Source organism: Callorhinchus milii, unplaced genomic scaffold (genome assembly GCF_018977255.1).
Source record: "Callorhinchus milii isolate IMCB2004 unplaced genomic scaffold, IMCB_Cmil_1.0 Scaffold7, whole genome shotgun sequence".
Taxonomy (NCBI): Eukaryota; Metazoa; Chordata; class Chondrichthyes; order Chimaeriformes; family Callorhinchidae; genus Callorhinchus; species Callorhinchus milii.
The window spans coordinates 2,785,573-2,805,486 of NW_024704748.1; the positions used below are offsets into that span (position 1 = coordinate 2,785,573).

The 19,914-nt window shown below is 41.9% G+C and overlaps 1 protein-coding gene across 1 annotated transcript; it reads left to right on the forward strand.

The window, feature by feature from the left end:
• Positions 1 to 5,149: 5,149 nt before the first annotated feature.
• On the forward strand, positions 5,150 to 16,119 carry kcnk18 (potassium channel, subfamily K, member 18). The gene is made up of 3 exons (XM_007903639.2): positions 5,150 to 5,378; positions 6,035 to 6,175; positions 15,114 to 16,119. Exons 1-3 carry the CDS (start codon positions 5,150 to 5,152, stop codon positions 15,944 to 15,946), a joined length of 1,203 nt encoding a protein of 400 aa, XP_007901830.1. The 3' UTR covers positions 15,947 to 16,119.
• Positions 16,120 to 19,914: the final 3,795 nt, after the last annotated feature.

The window sequence follows — 19,914 nt, forward strand, 5'->3', positions numbered from 1 at the left end:
TTCCTCTTTGAGGTGGACAGTGAGCGGATCTCTGATAGTGTGTATCCCCAGGGTAGAGGAGGAGTAAAGGAATACGGACTTGCCTGCTCACCCCTCCAATCACCCCAGGGACACATTACTGCTACATCTTGCCACACAACCTTGTGAAGGTGCTTCCCTGGGCAGCCACACTTCCTGCTCTCTTTTCATCTCTCGTTGTGTCAATTTGGCTGCCATGTTCACCTCCAAAATACACACAGTCACACCACTATATCCCAGTATATCCCGTGTAGCTCTTTGAGGCGTATCCACGACATGGTAAAGCTCCATATGAAATGCTAGGATTATTTTTTAATCATTATTACTCCTGACATCAAAGTAGCTTTATTACTGTAATGTTTCATGGTAAACAAGCTGAAAGGACAGTCAGTGCAAAGAACCAGTTTAAGGCTTTCAAGTCAAAAAAAATTGAAATACTTCCTCCCTGTTGCTTCATGCTTGTCCATGGCAACAAGTTTCAAACCAATGATTATGTCTGTAACATGAATAGGATACACATTATTGAAACCCCTGTGGCAATGGGAAATGAACTGTGTGCGTTGTCATTGATGTAACTCACTCATGGTGGCAGTTCCATAAGCCACTGTCCCCTGACATCTATCCTCCATTCTTTCGATAACAGATTATATGAAATTAGAATTCACATGGCACCAGTGTAACTCTTGAGCATCACCAAAACTAACTACACTTACTGTTCACCACTCCTGAATGGCTCGCGCCAGCGCCTCTAAACCTTGGGCGCTGGCAGTATCAGCCTCCACGGCTGTACATTCAACCTCACCGAGCCAGTCAGGAACCTGGGTGTCCTGTTTGACCTTGAACTGTCCTTTCTCCCCCACATCCGCGCCATGACCGGCACCGCCTACTACCACCTCCGCAACATTGCCAGACTCCGCCACTGTCTCACCCCTCAGGCTGCCCAAACCCTCACCCACACATTCGTCACATAAAGGCTCGATTACAGAAATTCCCCCCTCATCGGCCTTCCCAACCCTTCCCTTCACAAGCTGCAGATCATCCAAAACTCTGCAGCTCGTGTGCTCTCACGCACCAGACTCCATGACCCCATCACTCCCACCCTCGCCCGACTCCACTGGCTCCCAATCCCCCAGAGGAATCGAGTTCAAGATCCTTGTCCTCACTTTCAAGACCATCCATGGCCTTGCCCCCTCCTACATCTCTAACCTGATGGCTCCCTACCAACCTGCCCGCTCCCTCCATTCAGCGGGCTCCGGCCTGCTCCATGTCTCCCGCCCGACCCGCCCTACCATCAGTGGCCGGGCTTTCAGCCTCTCTGCCCCCACACTCTGGAACTCCAACCCACGGTCCCTTTGCTTCGCCTCTCCCTTGCCTCCTTCAAGGCCGGTCTCAAGATCCTCCTCTTCATTCGTGCCCTCGCTCGCCCTCCCACCTCACTGCCTTCCCTCACCCCTACCCCACCCTTCCCCCAGGCTCGGGTCCTGACCCCTGACTGTCCAGGATCTTGGGACGTCCTCCTGACATGAAAGGCGCTCTATAAATGTAATTTTGTTGTTGTTGTTAGTCAATTGGATGATCGCTTTTCTGGGGATAATAATCCCTTAAAAAAAATGTTGTCACTCAATCCACGACTGTTTGTGGGACACTGCTGTGCGCAATTGGCTGCCGTGTTTCACCCACAAAATATACAGTCAATTTACTTTACAGTGTATTCTGTGAAGCACTTTGAGACGTCTCGAAGACATGATAAGGCGCTATATTAAATTCAAGCATTATTATTATAATGTAGTTAGCAGATAAGTCAGTCTACCTTAGTGAGATACTTCTCTTTCTCTATCTTTGCTCTAAGGCAGCATCCAAATTGTACAGATAATTACACATTGCTCGTAAAATTACTGCTAAGTATGTTTGTTTTCCCCTTGGAGAGTTCACAGGAATAATTTGCTGATTGCTGATGTCCCTACCCCAAGCTTTGTAATCAGTTTATTTGAGTGAAGCACTCAAGTCTCAAGCTGCAGCTTGCATCATCTCAGGCAAATAGGACTTTTTCTCAAGAGCGAGGACATTCTACTGAATGCAAGCTGATCCCTCCAACTTTTTTGTTTCTAGGCTTCATGTGTAGGTGTCGACCTGGCTCAGTTGATAGGTTGTGGGTTCAAATCCCATTTCAGGACTTTGAGCTCATAGTCCAGGCTGATATTCCAATGCAGCTATGGGGGGGAGGCGCCTCATTAGCTGACACATCAGATAAAATGTTAAACTGAGGTTTCCGTCTGCCTGTTCACTGGGAGAAACGCTCTCACTCTTTCTGAATAGGCCCATGGGATCTTCAATCTTTAATGAATATTTTTTGGAAACAACGATAATAATAAACATATTCTTCCGTGACATGTTAGCACACTGTAGAGATGTCTCAAAGCGAATACACTGTAAAGTGTAGGGACTGTGTATTTTATGGGTGAAATGTGCAAAACATATTCCTTGTCCTCCTTAAAGATCCGAAGGCACTGTTGGGAAAGAGAAGGGAGTTTATCCCAGGGTCTTGGCCAACAATCCTCAGATAAAAAAATTGGTCATTCACTTTGTGGGTATTTGTCTGCTCACCTACAATACACAGTCACTGGGCTTTGCAGTAAATTTCTATATCCAAAGAGCACTTACGATAATTCTATGCCACTCATATAGAGAAAGGTCTTAAATACTCCCCAGTTTTTGAATATTATTGTGCAAAACTGCAATACATCAGGTCGGCTATAATATTCAGAGATATCTAGTCAGCAAAATTTGGTTTGCAACTTTGATTTTGGGTCTATACAACATAATGCCTCACAGCGCCAGTCAACTCAATTGCAGAAAAATAGCTTTTATCTGAAATCCCCCGAGATTCATCATTTTAGATTGTGTAACCTGAAGCAGCAATAAACCCAAACCCCAAATGATACCAAGTAGCGAGAGAGAAGAGAGTGCATTTCAGAGTCAAGATAACACTTCAAAGAGAGAGATGAGTAACATCAGAGACAATAAAGGCATTTAGTGGAAAGCAAGGTTGGTTAATTAAATTAGCAATCATTAAATAAGAAGAGACAAAAAGGGCTTGAAAGAAAACTACAACTATTTTCAGGACATACTGCTTATCTGACGCACTATGCATATTCAGCGATCTATATTCTACTCAGTCACTCATTCTAATGGACTGAAAAATTGCCAAGAATTGAAATCTTTTCTGGAATTGCTGAATTATTATAGGAATTTTATGGAAAATTTGTGTTTTAACAGCATTCTGCTCTGCTTTCACTAAAAGAAACACTAATTTACAATGACTTACATTGCATTGTGCCTTTCACGTCAGGAGTGTATCTCAAAGTGCTTCATAGGATATACTGTAAAATTTAATGATAGTGGATTTTGTAGGTGAGTGTGGCAGCCAATTTGAACACAGCAATGTTCCACAAATAGCCATGAAATGAATGACCAATTTTATCTGAGGGATTGTTGGCCAGATTACTGGGAGAAACAGCTTTCTCTTTTCGAGTCGTGCCATGGAATCATTAATGTCCACCTGGACGGGCAAAGGGGGCCTCTTTGATGTTTAACCCCTGATCCTAAGGACGGCACCTTCTACAATGTAATACTCCCCCAGGACTGCGTTGGAGCACAAGCCTACACTATGTAAATTCAAAGTCCCGATGTGAAGGGTGCTGTATAAACAAATGCAAGTTGTTGTTGAGATTGCAGTAGTGGAACACTTTCAGCCTTAATTTGCGGTCAGAAAAGCCAACAAGTTTTTTTTGAAGGGAAGCAGAAATTGGCTCTGAACACAACTTGCATTAACATTCATTAAATAAATATGAACATGATAATGCAGTATGATACCATTGTTTCCAGCTGCTTCGTCTTGTACATTGCATTCAAGATGAAGCAGAATGAGATGTCCACCTAAAATGTTTTCACAGCGGACTGTCAAGAGCATTATTTTCCCAAAGGAGCTGTTTTGAGAAATATTCTTATTTATCCAATTCATAGGATTGTGAAGGATTGCTGATGCATCTGAAATGCCCGTGGCAACAATTAGGGCAAAAATTAAAGGTCATTGTGAAGAAGAATTTGCATTTTATAGCATCGTAATTTCTTTTTAAAAAAATGTCATTTTTAAAAATTTTTTTGAAGGGTAATAATCCCTTCAAAATAATAATAATTATCTCACTCAATCCACGACTGTTTGTCTGACACTGCTGTGTGCAAGTGGCTGATGCGTTTCATCCACAAAATATACAGTCAATTCACTTTACAGTATATTCCGCGAAGTGCTTTGATACGTCTTAAAGACCCGATGAGGCGCTATATCAAATGCAAGGTGTATTTTTATCCACCGGAAATGCAGCACCCCTTACTGAGTATTACACTGAAGCATCAGCCTGGACTAGTGAGCTCATGTCCCCAGAAGTGTCTTAAACCCATAACCTTCTGATTCAGAGAAAAGAACGCTAATACTAATGGAGTCAGGCTGATGCAATATTAACAGGGGGGCAACTTAGCAACCAGATTTGTACATTTTGCCTTGGAAACCCATTGCAAAACATTGAAAAAAAAAGAAACAGACCATCATTTGTTGTGGTGTGTTTTTTCGGGGGGGTGGGGTGGGGTGGCTGGGACAAAACGAATGATTGTGAAGAGATAAGGTGTGGAATTAAATTGACTGACTCCTCACCAGCAATAAATAAATAGTGATTGGGTGCACCAAGTCTGAAAGCCACTCTGTCAGAGCACTTCTGCTCAGATTTCTTTTCACCAGCCTGCATTAAAGCTCTATAAATCAATATTAATTTCTAGTAAATGTTGCTATTAAGGCTGCTTCTCGCTCTCTCTCCCCCCCCCCAACCCCCAACCCCAACCCAACCTCTCACCCTCACTCCCTCCCTCCCTCCCTCCAGCTTTGGAGAGCTGAAAGCCCAGCTAATTTACCAGCCTCCTTAAGTTTCCCCCCAAGTGTTTTGATATGCGTTCAATGGTTGGTTTATATTAAGCCAAGGCAGACCACGTCTCCATTTGCACTGCTACTTAAAGAGACTGAAAGAGATAGTAGGGCTGCTACTGTCATTGCCCACTTCTCCCACTTGGCCACAACAGAAGGATGTCTTCCCAAGATGTACCAAGTCCTGCTGTCAAATGCAAGCGACGTTGTGTTAAAGTCCTGCGAGCGATTTTCCCTCACTTGTTCCTGGTTTCCCTGCTGGTGACGTACGCTGTGGTGGGAGCGTTCATCTTCCAGCAACTGGAGAGTGGGATCAAGGAAACGGAGGATTATGATCAGTTCCTCAATAGGTTGTGGAATATTACCCTGACCTCAGAGAGTTCAAAAGGTAAGGAAGGGGTTTGCTTTGCGTCTTCCTGCAAAGAAAATAAATGTCCCCCCACTATCTCCACCCCTCTTGAAAGTAATCTTTTTTTTCCCCACACACACAGAGTCGTTCAAAGCAAAGATTCTCTTGAAATAATGTCAATGTGCTCTTCGCTTGCTGGCAAGACTGGTACAGTACAGTCTGCATTGCTGTGTGGCGCTCCCAATGATAAGTCTTCCCTGTATGTGTTTTTGTGTATCTGTAGGTCTGCGTGTGTTATTGTGTGTGTCTACGTTATTGTGTGTGTGTGTTGTGTGTGTGTTATTATATGTGTCTGTGATACTATGTGTGTGTGTGTTATTGTGTGTGTCTGTGATACTATGTGTGTGTGTCATTGTGTGTGTCTGTGATATTATGTGTCTGTGATATGTGTGTCTGTGTTATTGTGTGTGTGTCTGACTCCAGGCTTGCAATCAGAGGGGACCTGTTGCTATTCAAACAAAATACCATTCGCTCCTGCGAAAATGCTCTTGCTTCCCTCCCTTTACAATGATATACAAACGAGAGAGAGAGAGAGAGGCTTTAATCCAAGCAGCTTGCTGTCTGTCTTAGTTAGACACGGTCATTTGCAGTCAAAATCTATTTACTTACTTGTTTATTCATTAATTTATTTACAGGGAATAAGACTGCAAAGATGTTCTTCAAGGAGAGAGTGAAGATGGAGATGGAAAATTTCCAGTCACACTGGTTAATTCGTAAAAGTAACTGGACCTTTCTGGGCTCCTTGTTTTTTTCCTGTACAGTGTTCACAACAGTGGGTAAGTCAACTTTCCAGTCATTGCTACGGTTCACAGACTCGATAAACAGCTCGGATGAATTCAGTCAAGTTTCCAGGCATGTTCAGATACAGTTCAGATATAAAAGTCCTATATATATATAGATATATAGACAACGTGTTAAAAGATTCCAACTGCACTTTCAGGACACCCCACCCCCCTCCCCAGCCTCCCTGCCCTTAAAATGAAATGTGATTATTGTGTTTTATTTAGATTCTAAATTCCTGTTTGAAATGACTTTACTTACCTAACATGGCATTAGCAGTACATTTTGGAAAATGTGGTCTTCCGCCTTCAAAAATATTTACGTTTGCCTGTGTGTGTTGTGGTCTCACAAAAGGACGCAGATATCAACCCTCCCCCTCCCCCCCACCCTCGGGGAAGAAGAGCATAAAACTTGGATAACTTATGTTTTTAATAATAATGATGATCCCTGCGTTTACTTTAGCGCTTTATCATATCGTTCAGACGTCTCAAAGCGCGTCACAAGTTTGCATTGTAAAGGATTTTGTGGGCGAAACAAGTTGTTGGTGGGAAAGAGCAAAGCGTCGTTGCCACTGGTGTCAGCAAAGCCAGAAAACAATCTGTAGGCGAGTGTTTGGATGGTTTCTGACAGCAGAATAGCATATGCACACCATGAAGCTAAGCTTATATTATGAGCAGTTTGACAATTCTTTGGCAATTCATTATTTGCAGCGTCTGTTTCCAATGCAGGAAACAGGTCGGTGGATTTGTTGTGAAGCACAAATTAAAGCGCACGGATAAGCGGCCGTTGTTCCTCCTGAGAGTCTGACGCTTTTGATGTAGCGCCTTATCACGTCGGTGTGACGCCTCAAAGAGCTTCACTGCATGTACTGTAAAGTGGATTGATTGTGTGTTTTGTGGGCGTACTGCAGCAGCCAGTTGCACAGAGCAGTATCCCACAAACAGCCATGGAATGAATGACCAATTTTATTTGGGGGATTTGTTGGCCAGGACACCGGGAGAAACTCCCTTCTCTTTTTGAACAGTGCTGTGGGATCTTCTCCTTTCTGTTTTTGAACAGTGTGAAGTTCTGTAGCTCAGTGGTTAGAGCACTCGCCTCACAAGTGAGAGGACCTGAGTTTGATTTCCGGGCAGAGCAAAATGTTGGGCGGGTTTCCTTACTTCACACACCTCTGTTTACCTAGCAGTAAATAGGAACCTGGTTGTTAGTAGATCGGTCGATTGCTTTTCTGAGGGTAATAAGCTCTTAAAAATAAATAAATAAACAATAATTTGGTCACTCAATCCACGACTGTTTGTGGGACGCTCCTGTGCGCAATCAGCTGCCCCGTTTCACCCACAAAAAATACGATCAATTCACTCTACAGTATATTCTGTGAGGCGCTTCGAGACCTCTTGAAGGAGTGATAAGGCCAATGCAAGGATTATTATTATTATTATCTTTAATTTCCACCTGAACTGTCAGTTTAACCTCTCGTCGGAAGGATTATGTCTGTTCTTATACGTATGCCTAACTCGCCACTCTGGATATCTCGTCACCGAACCATTTTCCCTTGGATAGATGAGATAGCAGGAGCTTACTGCATATTATAAGTGTGTTTTTACGTCAAATTTCCCTCCACTTGTGCTTGCCCTTGTGTGAATGAGTTTCTATGTGGGTGTTGAGTGATCCTTTACAGGAGCAGTTCTTTGTGAGATAAGCCTTTTCTTGCTTACCTTTCAAACTCCATAAAGGTTCTCGTGTGACATGGAAGGTTCATAAACTCATTAAGTCATCCATATGAATTTAGACTGTCAGACTCATTAACTGGAATAAGATCTAAACGCCGAATTAAAATGTTGGGTTTGGTTGGTGTGCCTCAACAACTGTCCCATACAACAACAAAATGCTTTTATTTTGGATCTGAATATACTTTCCCGATGACAATATTCATGTGTAAGTTCACTGGTGAGAGCTTTGGGAGAAAATCAGGCAAATGGAGATCGTAGCATAGTGGTTACCGTGCTTGCCTTGTAAGCGAAAGGACCCGGGTTCGATTCCCGGCAGGGTGAAACCTTAGGCAAGTTTCCTTCCTCTACACGCCTCGGTTTACCTGGTAGCAAGTAACAACCAGTTTCCCTTGGTTGTTAGTCGATTGGTGGATCGCTTGCCGGGCTAATAATTCCTCAAAAAAAAAATTGGTCACTCAATCCATGTCTGTTTGCATATTCTGTGAAGTGCTTTGAGATGTCTTGAAGATACGATAAGGTGCTATATCAAATTAAGGATTATTATTATATTATTATAAAGCAGAAATCCTACAATTCTACAATGTGAAGCTCTTTTAACTTTTACGCTGGCATTTTATTTCAGTTTTTAAAACAATCTTTATGGAGATGATTCTGCTTATCATTCTTTTTTTGGTAGAACTCCCATCATAAGATATTGTGCACTGCCAAATATAAGCAAATCTACCTATGAGATGTAGAATTCTCAGCTTGGTTTGGATATTTGTAAGCATGGTGATGACTTTCCACATATGTCCTACACGCGGCTGAACAAAAGGGGATAATTATACCCCATTCCCCATATTTCTGAAAATGAATAAAACACCAAATGTATTTCTACATAGCTACGTGATGTCACATGAACTTACCAACTGGCAATCCCAAGTCACTCAACATTGTACTCCCACCAAAACCAAACCACACTTAATAATAATAATATAATAATAATCCTTGCATTTAAACGATCTGAGATGCTACCCTGCGTGGAGGGCACTACATATGTGCAAGTTGTTGTTGTTGTTGTTGATAACATGGCTTCAAGGCACCTCAAAGTGCTTCACAGAATATCCTGTAAGATATAATGACTGTATATTTTGTGGTCAAAATGCGGCAGCCGGTTGCACACAGCAGTTTCCCAGAAAGTCGTGGATTGAGTGAGCATATTATTATTATTATTATTGTTAAGGGATTATTACCCCCGGAAAGTGATCTGCGAATCGACTAACAACTGTAGAATAATGCCTGACAAGGAGACAAATCCCTATCATCTTATCAGATAAAAAATGCGGCAGATAGAAACATAGAAAATCTGCAGCGGAGAAGGAGGAGATTTAGCTCATTGACTCTGCACCGGCTCACAGAGCAATGAGATCATTCATTCCCTCTGCCCCACCTTATCCCCATATTCATTCAAGCTCCTCTCTTTCATATGGACGCTAATAAGCTTTACACAGTTCCGTGTTTCCAAAGGTGGCGATTCAAAATTCTACACTGAAGCATGTTCACTGCAGGAACAGATGGTCAATTCAGTGAGACTGTCAGTTACTACTTTCATTTAATTAGAAGTACTCGGAGCAGGCCTGAAACTCCACCTATTCTTGGCCTGAAACATTTAAGATAATAATAATAATCCTTGCATTTGATATAGTGCCTTATCACGTCTTCGAGACATCTCAAAGCGCTTCAAGGAATATAGTGGAAAGTGAATGGACTGTGTATTTTGTGGGAGAAAGATCGTACAAAATTATGGAAAATCCTTAAAACTTGGGCTCATTTTGAAAGTCGGTGGAAATTCATTTTTCAAATTGAAAGTGAGATTTAAGACGTTTACACAAGTCTGTGAGATCTTGACTCTCAAGGCAAAATGATCTCAGCAATTTCAGGCCAATGCTATTTTATAAAACATGTTCAACTACCTTATTAGAGCAAGTTGTTAGAAAAACCGTACAGAATCTCGAGGCAGGTGGAGTGTTATAAAAGATGTTTTGATTGAATAATACTCCAATGCATCTCAGAGACTCGGCAAACTAGGATCATCAATTTTAATGAGTCTCCCAACAAATGTGTGAACTGTTTAGATAAATTCTCATACCAGACGTGCTATGTTACTAAATTTACTTTGCCATGTTTTTGACCAAGAATTCCACATATCTTGCAGCTGCTGCTCACAGTCCAATAAAATACCTAAAAATAGGTCATTGTATAGACTGAAGGAAAAGATTGCTATTTTTAACCGAATGATGTACGATAGACAAAATTGTATTTAATGGAAGCTCCCATATCATTCTGTAATCTTAGATATATCCTGTAACAGAAAAAACGCATTCACCATTCCATAAAGTTATTGCAAACAGAAAACCCTCTGTTTATTTGTCTTTAACACAAATTCTGTCTATAAAGCAACAGCTGCTACTTGGCAATAACTATCCATTGAGTGCATTGAGGCATTGTAAAGCTCTTTCCTTATCAATGGCCTTTTTTGAGACAAATTGATAATATAATAATAATATAATAATCCTTGCATTTGATACAGCACCTCATTATGTCGTTGAGATGTCTTAAAGGGTTTCACAGGATACAGTGTAAAGTGAATCGACTGTACATTTTTGTGGGCGAAACGTGGCAACCAATTGCGCACAGGAGCGTCCCACAAACAGTGGTGGATTGAGTGAACAAATTATTATTTTTTTGAAGGGATTATTAACCCCAGATCCACCAATCGACTAACAATAAATAATTAAGACAAATGTACAGCATTTCAATGTGCCCAATTCGGGAGGGGGCGGGTGGGGAAGGGGAAGATTTACCTGGAATATTCCTCATGAATTCCTGAAGGCAGTCAAGTAAGCTCCACTATAGGTTTGAGCCACCGCCCTTTAAGCAATGCAACTTGATTAAATAATCTCTACGATTGGACTACGATCCAGAATATAGGTTGCCAACATATTAATTCATAGCTGTAATATAGGATACGAGAGGTTTATATTAAAAAAAGTCAAATGCTTTCAATTGTAATGTGGTCAAAGCATTAGTTGAGGGGCATTCTCCTGAATGCAATTCCAATACAAAAAGCACTATCACTCAGGATCGACTGACTTGAGAATACTGCCATTGGATTGTACTGTCTTCTTTAACTGCATTCCTTCACAGTTCCCAATGTACCAATCAATATTGACATCGGTGGGTGTCACACTTGATATCTGTCCTCAGCAGCAATTCTGCCATTATTGTCCTTTTTTTTAATAAGAAAGCGTATTTAAAGACTTCTTCAAGTTGGGTGTCAGCTTGGCTCAGTTGGCAGCATTCTCAAGCTTTGAGTCAGAAGGATTTGAGCTCAGGCCCCGTGGTCGGGACTTGGAGCTCACAGTCTCGGCTGACATTCCAGGGCCAGGCTGGGGGGTAACACAGAAACAGAAGGAGGTTATTCAGCCCCTCGAGACTGTTCTGCCATTCTGTAAGTTCATGGCTGATCTGTACCTCAAGTCCAGTTAACCGTCCTTATCTCATATCCCTTGATACCCTGACCTAACACATATCTATCCACCTCAGTCTTGAAGATGTGAATGGATCAGCATCCACAGCCTTTTGGGGGAGAGAGTTCCAGATTTCCACAAGCCTTTGGGTGCAAAACTGCCTCCTGATTTCACTCCTAAATGGCCTGGCTCTAATTTTAAGATTATGTCCCCTTATTCTGGATTTTCCCACCAGAGGAAATAGTTTCTCTGTATCTTCCCTATCTAATCCCTTTATTATTTTAGAAACCTCAGTCAGATTAGCCCTCAACCTTCCAAACACTTTGTGAAATAAACTTGGTCACTTCACTTTGTGGCTGTTTGTGGGGCATTGCTGTGTGCAAATTGGCTGGTGTGTTTGTCTACAAAATACACTGAACTCTGCAGTCAATCCTATGAAATGTTGAGACATTTTGATGTGAAAAGCCGTATAAAATATAAGGATTATTATTATTATCATGAATTTGTCCTCATCAAAGTGAAGGGTGTCAGTTCTGGAAATGGGACCAACCCACTTCATAGCAAGTCGTAAAACGAAGATCTTAAAATTTTACGGCAAAGTAGTCTTACTGGTTCTGTGCTTATGTGGAAGCAAAGCTAGGAATTCAAACACGGGGGAGGAGGGAAAGAGAGAGATGTAATGAAATCTGTAACTTTATTAGTATGATTTCAGTAGTTTCGCCCACAAAATACAGTCACTCCACTTTACAGTATGAACTATATCCTGTGCAGCGCTTTGAGACGTCTCGACGACGTGATAAGGTGCTGTATCAATTGCAAGGATTATTAATAAGACAGGGCTCCTAAGCCTTCTGAGAAAACTTTTTAAAAAAAATGGTAATATATTGGCTACACAGCTGTAACTTATATAAATATTTTTCCGGTGTTATATACACAGGGTAGAAATGTTTGAAGATGTCTGACTCACTCACTCACTAGTTTCGTGGTGCTGTACAGACCGGGCGAAGAGGAGGGTTCTTGGGATTGGCATTGAAAGAGAATGGCAGGGAGTGAGGTGAAGGGACTGGGGGATGGAGTTCGAAAGGGTGGGGGCAGAAAGGCTGAAGGCTCAACCCGCCGATGGTGGAGCGGGCAGGGCGGGGAACATAGAGCAGGCCAGTGTCCGCTGAGCGGAGGGAGTGGACAGGTCGGTATGGATACACTGGGGTCGGGATTCCTTTCTGTTCTTATCTCCCGAGGTGCTGATGATCCTTATCAAAAACAACAACTTGCACTTATATAGCTACCTTCACGTGGGGTAGCATTTCGCAGCTCTATCATCTCTGTGAGTCGCTTCGATACATCAATCCTCGTGAAAGGGGGATATGTAAATCGGATTTGGTTGAGAATAGGATATTTTGGACAAATCCAGCAATAGCAAAAAAAATCTCATTTTAAGCAGAACAGTGGGCCCGAAATTCCACGTAATCTTAGACGCTAAGACCATTTGATTTAAAATCTTAAGATAATGCAAAATTATGGAAAATTCTTAAACTGAGTCTTAATTTGGAAGCCGTTAATTTTTAAGGACTGCGGAAACCCGTTTCAAATTGATAAATGAATTCAACAATGTTTCACAATCTGACGTGATCTCAAGTGGTCTTACAGGCTAAGACTAGGTGGAATTTCAGGCCAAAAGTGATTCTTCTACATTTACTCCACAAGCCTCTGCTTGCCTAATAGTAAGCAGGGTCCCAGTTGTTAGTCGATTGGTGGATTGCTTTCCGGGGTTAATAAATTTAGTCACTCAATCCACAACTGCTTGCCAATTGGCTGCCGCATTTCACCCGCAAAATACACAGTTCAGTCACTTTACAAAATATTCTGTGAAGCACTTTGAGACGTCTCAATGACGTGATAAGGCTATATCAAATGCAAGGATTACTATTATTACTTGGACTGAATTTATTTAAGGGATGCCAAGTGTGTTACACGTGCAACTTTAAAGTAACTAAAGTAAGTAAGTCATCTCGTTAGCGGGATTCTGTGTCTTCAGATCATTCAACTGAAATCACCAGCCTGATCTCCCACTCTGTCGTGTTTAAACTTAGATTTAGACTCTAATCATCTGTGCATCTTGGGTGGACATGGCAAGAATTTGGACAAAGTCTGACAAACAGCCATGTAGTGAACATCTTTTTTGATTACTGGCCAGGATACTGGGAGAAACTCTGATTCCTTTTTCCAAAATGTTGCCACGAGAGCTAACATCCGCCTGTACAGTAGTTCAGTTTACTGTACCTGGGTTGGCATCTCTGACAATGCAATCCTTTCTCTTTTCCCGCACCCCCCCTCCCTCCCTCATCACAATGGAGTGCCCATCAACATGAATGCCCTTTTTCAATGAAGCTGTCATATCAGTCTTGTAACTTGTTCATTTTAGTAATGATAGGAACCGGATGAACCTCACAAAATGTGTTTTTATATCAAAATGTGCATCTGCTCGTTCTGTAATTCTGAAATCAGTACCAATTTGCACAAACTGACCAGTTGTCTTATTCCACTGACTGAATAGAGGAGAGTAATTGAACATTCTGGGATTTACTGATTGGAGGCCAAATTGTCCAGGGAAAACAGTAGTTTGTTCAGTAACTTCATGAAACATTGATGATACTTTCTACATGTAAACTGAACTAACGCTTCGCAAGCCAATCTGAAATGTAATGAACTCTTTTATTGGTGCCAATTTTAATAAATAAAGCTAAAAGAACACATCCTTGTCAAAGTTTAATTGCCATAGAAAAAGGATTGCATTATTTTGCCATGTTGTTTATTTAAATTCCTGATAATCAAGGTAGCTCTCTAATTAATACCTGAAGATTCACGTACCCAAGATACTAATTGAGCCAGGTTAGTTTGCCTCAAAAGATTGTAAGGTCAAGTTCCACGTCAGGTCTTTGAGCTCATGATGTAGGCTGGAAAGTCCACTGTAGTGCGGAGGGAACACTGCTTGCTGGAGGTCCTGTCCTTCGGATGAGACGTCCCACTAAGGTCCCATCTAGCGGTTCAGATGGACGTTAAAAGATCCAATTGCACTATTCGAAAAGGGAAGAGGTTTTCTCTCAGTGTCTTCCAACAGCCCCCACCCCCCCCCAGATAAAATAAGTCGTTCACTTCACCTCCCACAGAAGTTATTGGAAAATAATTGTGTATTTTGCCGCAGTCAATCTAGACACAGCAATGTCCCACAAGCAGCCATGGCACAAATGACCAATTTTATCTGGAGGATTGTTGGCCTGGGCGCCGGGAAAAATTCTCCTGGTGAATAGTACCACAGAATCTTCAACATACACCTGAACAGGCAGAGGGGATCTCGATTTAACGACTCACCCGAAGGATGGCACTGGCATGTCAGCCTAGACTGTCTACCATTACAGCATCGAGGTGTGGTTTAAATTAGTCTGAGTTACATGTTCTGGCATCAATCGCCCTTCGAGGCAATCTTTTCCCGTCATTACTTACTCCCCTACAAAATACACAGTCAATTCCCTTTACAGTATATTCTCGAAGACATGATAAGGCGCTGCATCAAATGCAAGGATTATTATTATTTACTCTCTCACCACCAGTACCACCAGAAAATACCCTCCTGTTCTTCTAAGAGCCATACAAATTTCTGGTCATTTTGTCTGTTTGATATCTCTTTGTAATTTCAGGCTACGGTCACATCTACCCGATAACCACGGCGGGGAAGATAGTCTGTATGTTCTACGCCATGTTTGGGATCCCTGTCATGCTGCTGGTCATCACGGACGTTGGCGACATGTTGGCCGCTCTGCTCTCCAGAGCGTACAACAAAATCAGAAAGCTGCTGTTGAAGAACGCAGTCACTCCGCCACCGTCAGCCACGCCCTCAAGGTGGTCATCCTTCAAACAGAGCCTGACCTCCCAGCGGTCCACCTCCTCGTTCAAGAAGGGCCCACACGTCATCCTGACCCCCATGGGCCCCGTTAACATCACCAAAGTACTCAACACCCAGTCCTCTGTGAAGAGTAAATCCGAGCGCTTGCGGCACACAGAGATATTCGAGAAGATAATCATGAAGGAGAACTTCAACTCCGAAGTTTTCCGGGAAAACAGGCGGGACAGGAGCAAGTCGTGTCCGCAACTGGATGTAAAGTCACTGGAAGACAACAGCGGGTTTCAAAGCCTGGGGTGCGAGCTGGAGAAGCTTGACGTGCCCATCATCCTGATCTTGGTCATCGTTATCACATACATTCTCTTTAGCGCTGCGATGCTCTCTATTTGGGAGAATTGGGACTATCTGGATTCCTTCTACTTCTACTTCATCACCATCACCACCATCGGCTTTGGAGACTTTGTCCCCGAGCATCCTAACTTCTTCATGATAACGTCAGTGTTAATCATCACGGGCATGACAATCATGTCCATGGCTTTCAAACTGGCTCAGAACAGGATAGTTCACTGCTACAAGGAAGCCATGAAATGGATCCACAGCAGCAAACGAATTAAGTACAAAGTCATCTAAGGTTTTCAGGCAATTTCATTCAGAAAATCATTCAGTGAAGAGTTTTGCAATGTTAAAAAAAATGCAAGAGCGATGTTACATAATGATCTCCTAATGCTACTGCACTCACGATTGGATCTTACTCAGAATTTGCATCAAAGGTGGCCGTTTTTAGCATAGCAATTCCAGGGAGAGTGCGCACTCCATTCCAGATGCAGGAAGATTTCCGTGCATAGGCGGCAAAGATACGTGGAAGTCTTGGTCTGTTTTGGATGCTCTTAAGCATGATGTTGGGCTTCCGCATGTGTCAGACCAAAAAAAAAATTGCTTGAGAATGTCAGTACTTCATATATTAAACCACTCAAGTATCCAGATTGAGTTGAATTAAGCTATTTAGCATTAATGTACTTTACCAACATAGCTTTGGCGGCAAACTTAATCTCTTACCAACGTGTTCATGTCACACCTTTACGCAGAGATACTGTAAACATCTGTGGCTGGATTCGGATCCTGCATTTTACTGACTTGTCATCGAAAATTTGATCTTTTTTGTAAGTGAAAATTAATAATCTTTAGTCGTGAGGCATATTATGATGCTAATACTGTACATAAGGTCACACAATCAGTAGATTATTATAGGGACCAATAATTTTGTTTTGTCTTATGTTGCACAATAAAATCAACTTTCAAAACACCGGAGACGTTATGTGGTGTGCCAACAGTATCCTGTCTGATCAGCAGGGCAAGGGTTTATAAACGATAAAATTGGCACCTTTTATTATGGTGGGGGAGATGGGGAGGTGGGGGCAGGGGGTAAATTATTTACCAAACATTTCCACCGGATTTGTGCCAGGTTATTGTACAAAAAAAGGTTCCAACTTTAATGTCGGGCAGACCAATGCTTATAAATAAAAACCCCACGCCATAAGAGTCAAATAACTCCCGAAAGCGAACACTGTTTTTTATACACAGTTGGATTGTTACGTATAGTCATTGTGGTATAAACACACGGCACAGACTGGTTGGGCCAAATGACCTGCTTCTGCGCTGTACAGTCTGTGTAAATCTATAGGTGCGGTACAAGAGGTAGGTTTTTAAGGTGTAAGAGCTTCCAATTTATAATGGCACAGGAGGTTGACAATGTCTTTTTGATGCGTGTGTTAATTGTCACCAGCGTGAGGAAAACATCCAACTCAGTCGTGTTTTGTGGGCGAATCAGCTGTGGTTTTGTAGCGACCAGACAATAGCATAATTAAATGTTGTTGTAGATCATGAAATAAGATGGGCTTAGAACTGGATTCCAGTAGTTCACATTCAGCAAACACCTGCAACAGAATATCCAGTCTAGGGGTTGGCGGAAGGAGGAGAGATGTCTCAAGTTCTGAATTTATTGAAAATATACATTCATTTGCACCAGGTGGCAGTAAAGAGTAAATTAAATCTGCCAGAAAAAGAATTTATATAAGCACTTATAATAATCACAACCTGCATTTATACAGTGCCCTTCACGCGAGATAGCGTCTCAGAGTTGGACAATGGTTCAAAGAGGTAAGTTTTCAAGTGGGATTTAAAGAAAGATAAATGATCCTTACGTTGGATACAACAAAATTACATTTGTATAGCGACTTTCACGTCGGGAAGACATCCCAGTGCTGGATATAACGTCTTAGTGCGCCGTTGAGACGTTTCAAAGCGCATCACAGGATTTTTACTGTGTAATGCAGTGACTGTGTATTTGTATGCAAAGCCAGTTTCATGGGAAAATGTTTAAAGTGCTTCACAATCATAAAAAATAAGGGCACTTTTTTTTATTGTGTCCCAGATTCGACAGAACTATACAAGTGTGTTTCAAGGTTAGCATAATAACAATTAAAAGTTCCTTCTATGTCAGGTGAGGTTCTCCTTATTTCTGAGATGATTTGCTCTCGGTTTCTCATCAGCAAGGTAAAATTGGGAACAAAGTAATGAGGGGAGAAAGGGGAGTGATAGAAATATACAGACACAAGAGAAAAACTAATGAGTGAAGTAATAGAGAAACCGACACAGATTGTCAGGAATTTACCAAATTCTCATCAGTGTGACACACACAAATTTGGCACATAATTCCTAGTCTTGACACTGCTCAAGCTAAATCAAATCCTATTCTGCCTTTAGCAAGCATTATTCACATAGTTGGTTTGACGAAAAAAACTAATGCTATGTTCGCTCCAGTACAAGAGATAGATCAAGCAGAGAGCACAAAAAATCAATGCTTGTCATGATTTCCCACCCCAGGGAATATCAATTTGACCCACACCCACACTATATGTATATATTTTTGGCTAACCTGGAATTTGACACATGCAGAAACGCCTTGCCATGTGTAACCGTCTCCGATTCCAGCTGTTGAGAACTCACAGAAGCAGAGTAATCCGTTTGCCTTTTCTGAAGTGCATAAGCCCAGGAAACGCAGCTGTGTGTGGGTTGGGCCAGGATCCCTCTTCATCCGTTTAGGTTACCGCTGAAATTCGCTCGCCTTCAAAATAGAAAGTCACTACACTTTTCGGCATGTGCATCCTGTGAAGCACTCCCAGACCCCGTATGGCGCGAAGGGCACTATATGAATGCAAGTTGTTGTGAAACGCTTCGAGATGTCTTCCTGATGTGAAAGGCGCTACAACAAATGCAAGAATCATTATTATGAATTAAACTCGATAAGGCAAGATCAATTGCGTGACAGGGTCAATCGTCAATCGCAGATTATTATTATTCTTCCCGGCCCATTTCTAGTTCTGCGAAAATAATCCCCAGCGTGAATATAGTAAAAATACAGCAATTGGGATCATGAAAAACCTGGGTTACGCAGCATTAAGCGGAGTGGAGAGGAACACAGTCATCAAATGTTTGTCCCTAATGGGAAAGAAATCACAGTGAATGAAGAATGAGGAGAGGATGGAGATTCCCATGCTAAATTCAATGCCTCTAAACACATCCAGATCATCCAATTGTTCCATTGTCTGCTGTTTTTTTGCCTTCACATCAAAGTAATCCACTGTCACGTGTAGCAAGAGAATTCCATCCAGTTTCCTTGGAAACTTCTCGAATTGTATTGGGTTATATACCAACTGAATGGACCTCTGGTTCAGCCCCACCTCGGGACTTTGAACTGACACCCCCAGTGCAGTGGGTGTGCTGCATTGCTGGAGGTGCTGTCCTTCGGATGAGATGTCAAGCTGCGGTTTCATCCACGCCTGTTCAGATGGACGTTGAAAATCCCACGGCACTACTCGAAAAGAGAAGGCAGTTTCTCACTCCCTGTGTCCTGCCTGGCCAACAATCCCCGAAATAAAAATTTGGTCATTCACTTCACGGCTGCTTGTGGGACACACCGCTGTTGCGCGAGCTGTCTGCCGCGTTTGCCAACAAACACACAGGCACTACACTTTCCAGTAAAATCCTGTGAAGCGATTTAAGACGCCTGGGCGATGTGACGAGGCACCGTATGAAATGCAAGGACTGTTATATGTGAAAATGCAAATAGTACAAAGCTTGTGAGCAGTAAATGCACCTGAAAGGAAATCTCTCCTCTTAATCAGATAGCTGCAAGACAAAATGGAATAGGTTTTATTCCCTGTCAGCGGTAAGAGGAGAATTCTTTTTAAAGAATCGAAAACAATGACCAAAAGAGAATTGATTCATAAATAATATGAATGGTGTTGTTCGTAGCCTGGTAACTAAATGTATAAATAACCCATTATATTCAAGTACAGGAAGCACATTTCTTTGATAAAGGTTTTTGCACGAGGATATGTGATATAAAGTTACATTTGAACACAGGCTGCATCCATTTATGAATGATAGTCTGATACGAACTTGTCTTTATCAATCAATATGTCGGACAGTAAACATAATAAATTATCCTCACATTTAATATAGGAAGGCGTCTCAAAGAGCTTCTCAGGCCTAAAATGTAATGACTCTTTTTGTAGGCGAACGCAGTAGCCAATTTG

What these genes read in the sequence shown, in the direction of transcription:
- kcnk18 (XM_007903639.2), top strand. Translation starts at nt 5,150, where the DNA reads ATGTCTTCCCAAGATGTACCAAGTCCTGCTGTCAAATGCAAGCGACGT. An exon ending in GACCTCAGAGAGTTCAAAAG is followed by an intron (nt 5,379 to 6,034) that starts GTAAGGAAGGGG and finishes ATTTATTTACAG; the next exon opens with GGAATAAGACTGCAAAGATG. An exon ending in TACAGTGTTCACAACAGTGG is followed by an intron (nt 6,176 to 15,113) that starts GTAAGTCAACTT and finishes TTGTAATTTCAG; the next exon opens with GCTACGGTCACATCTACCCG.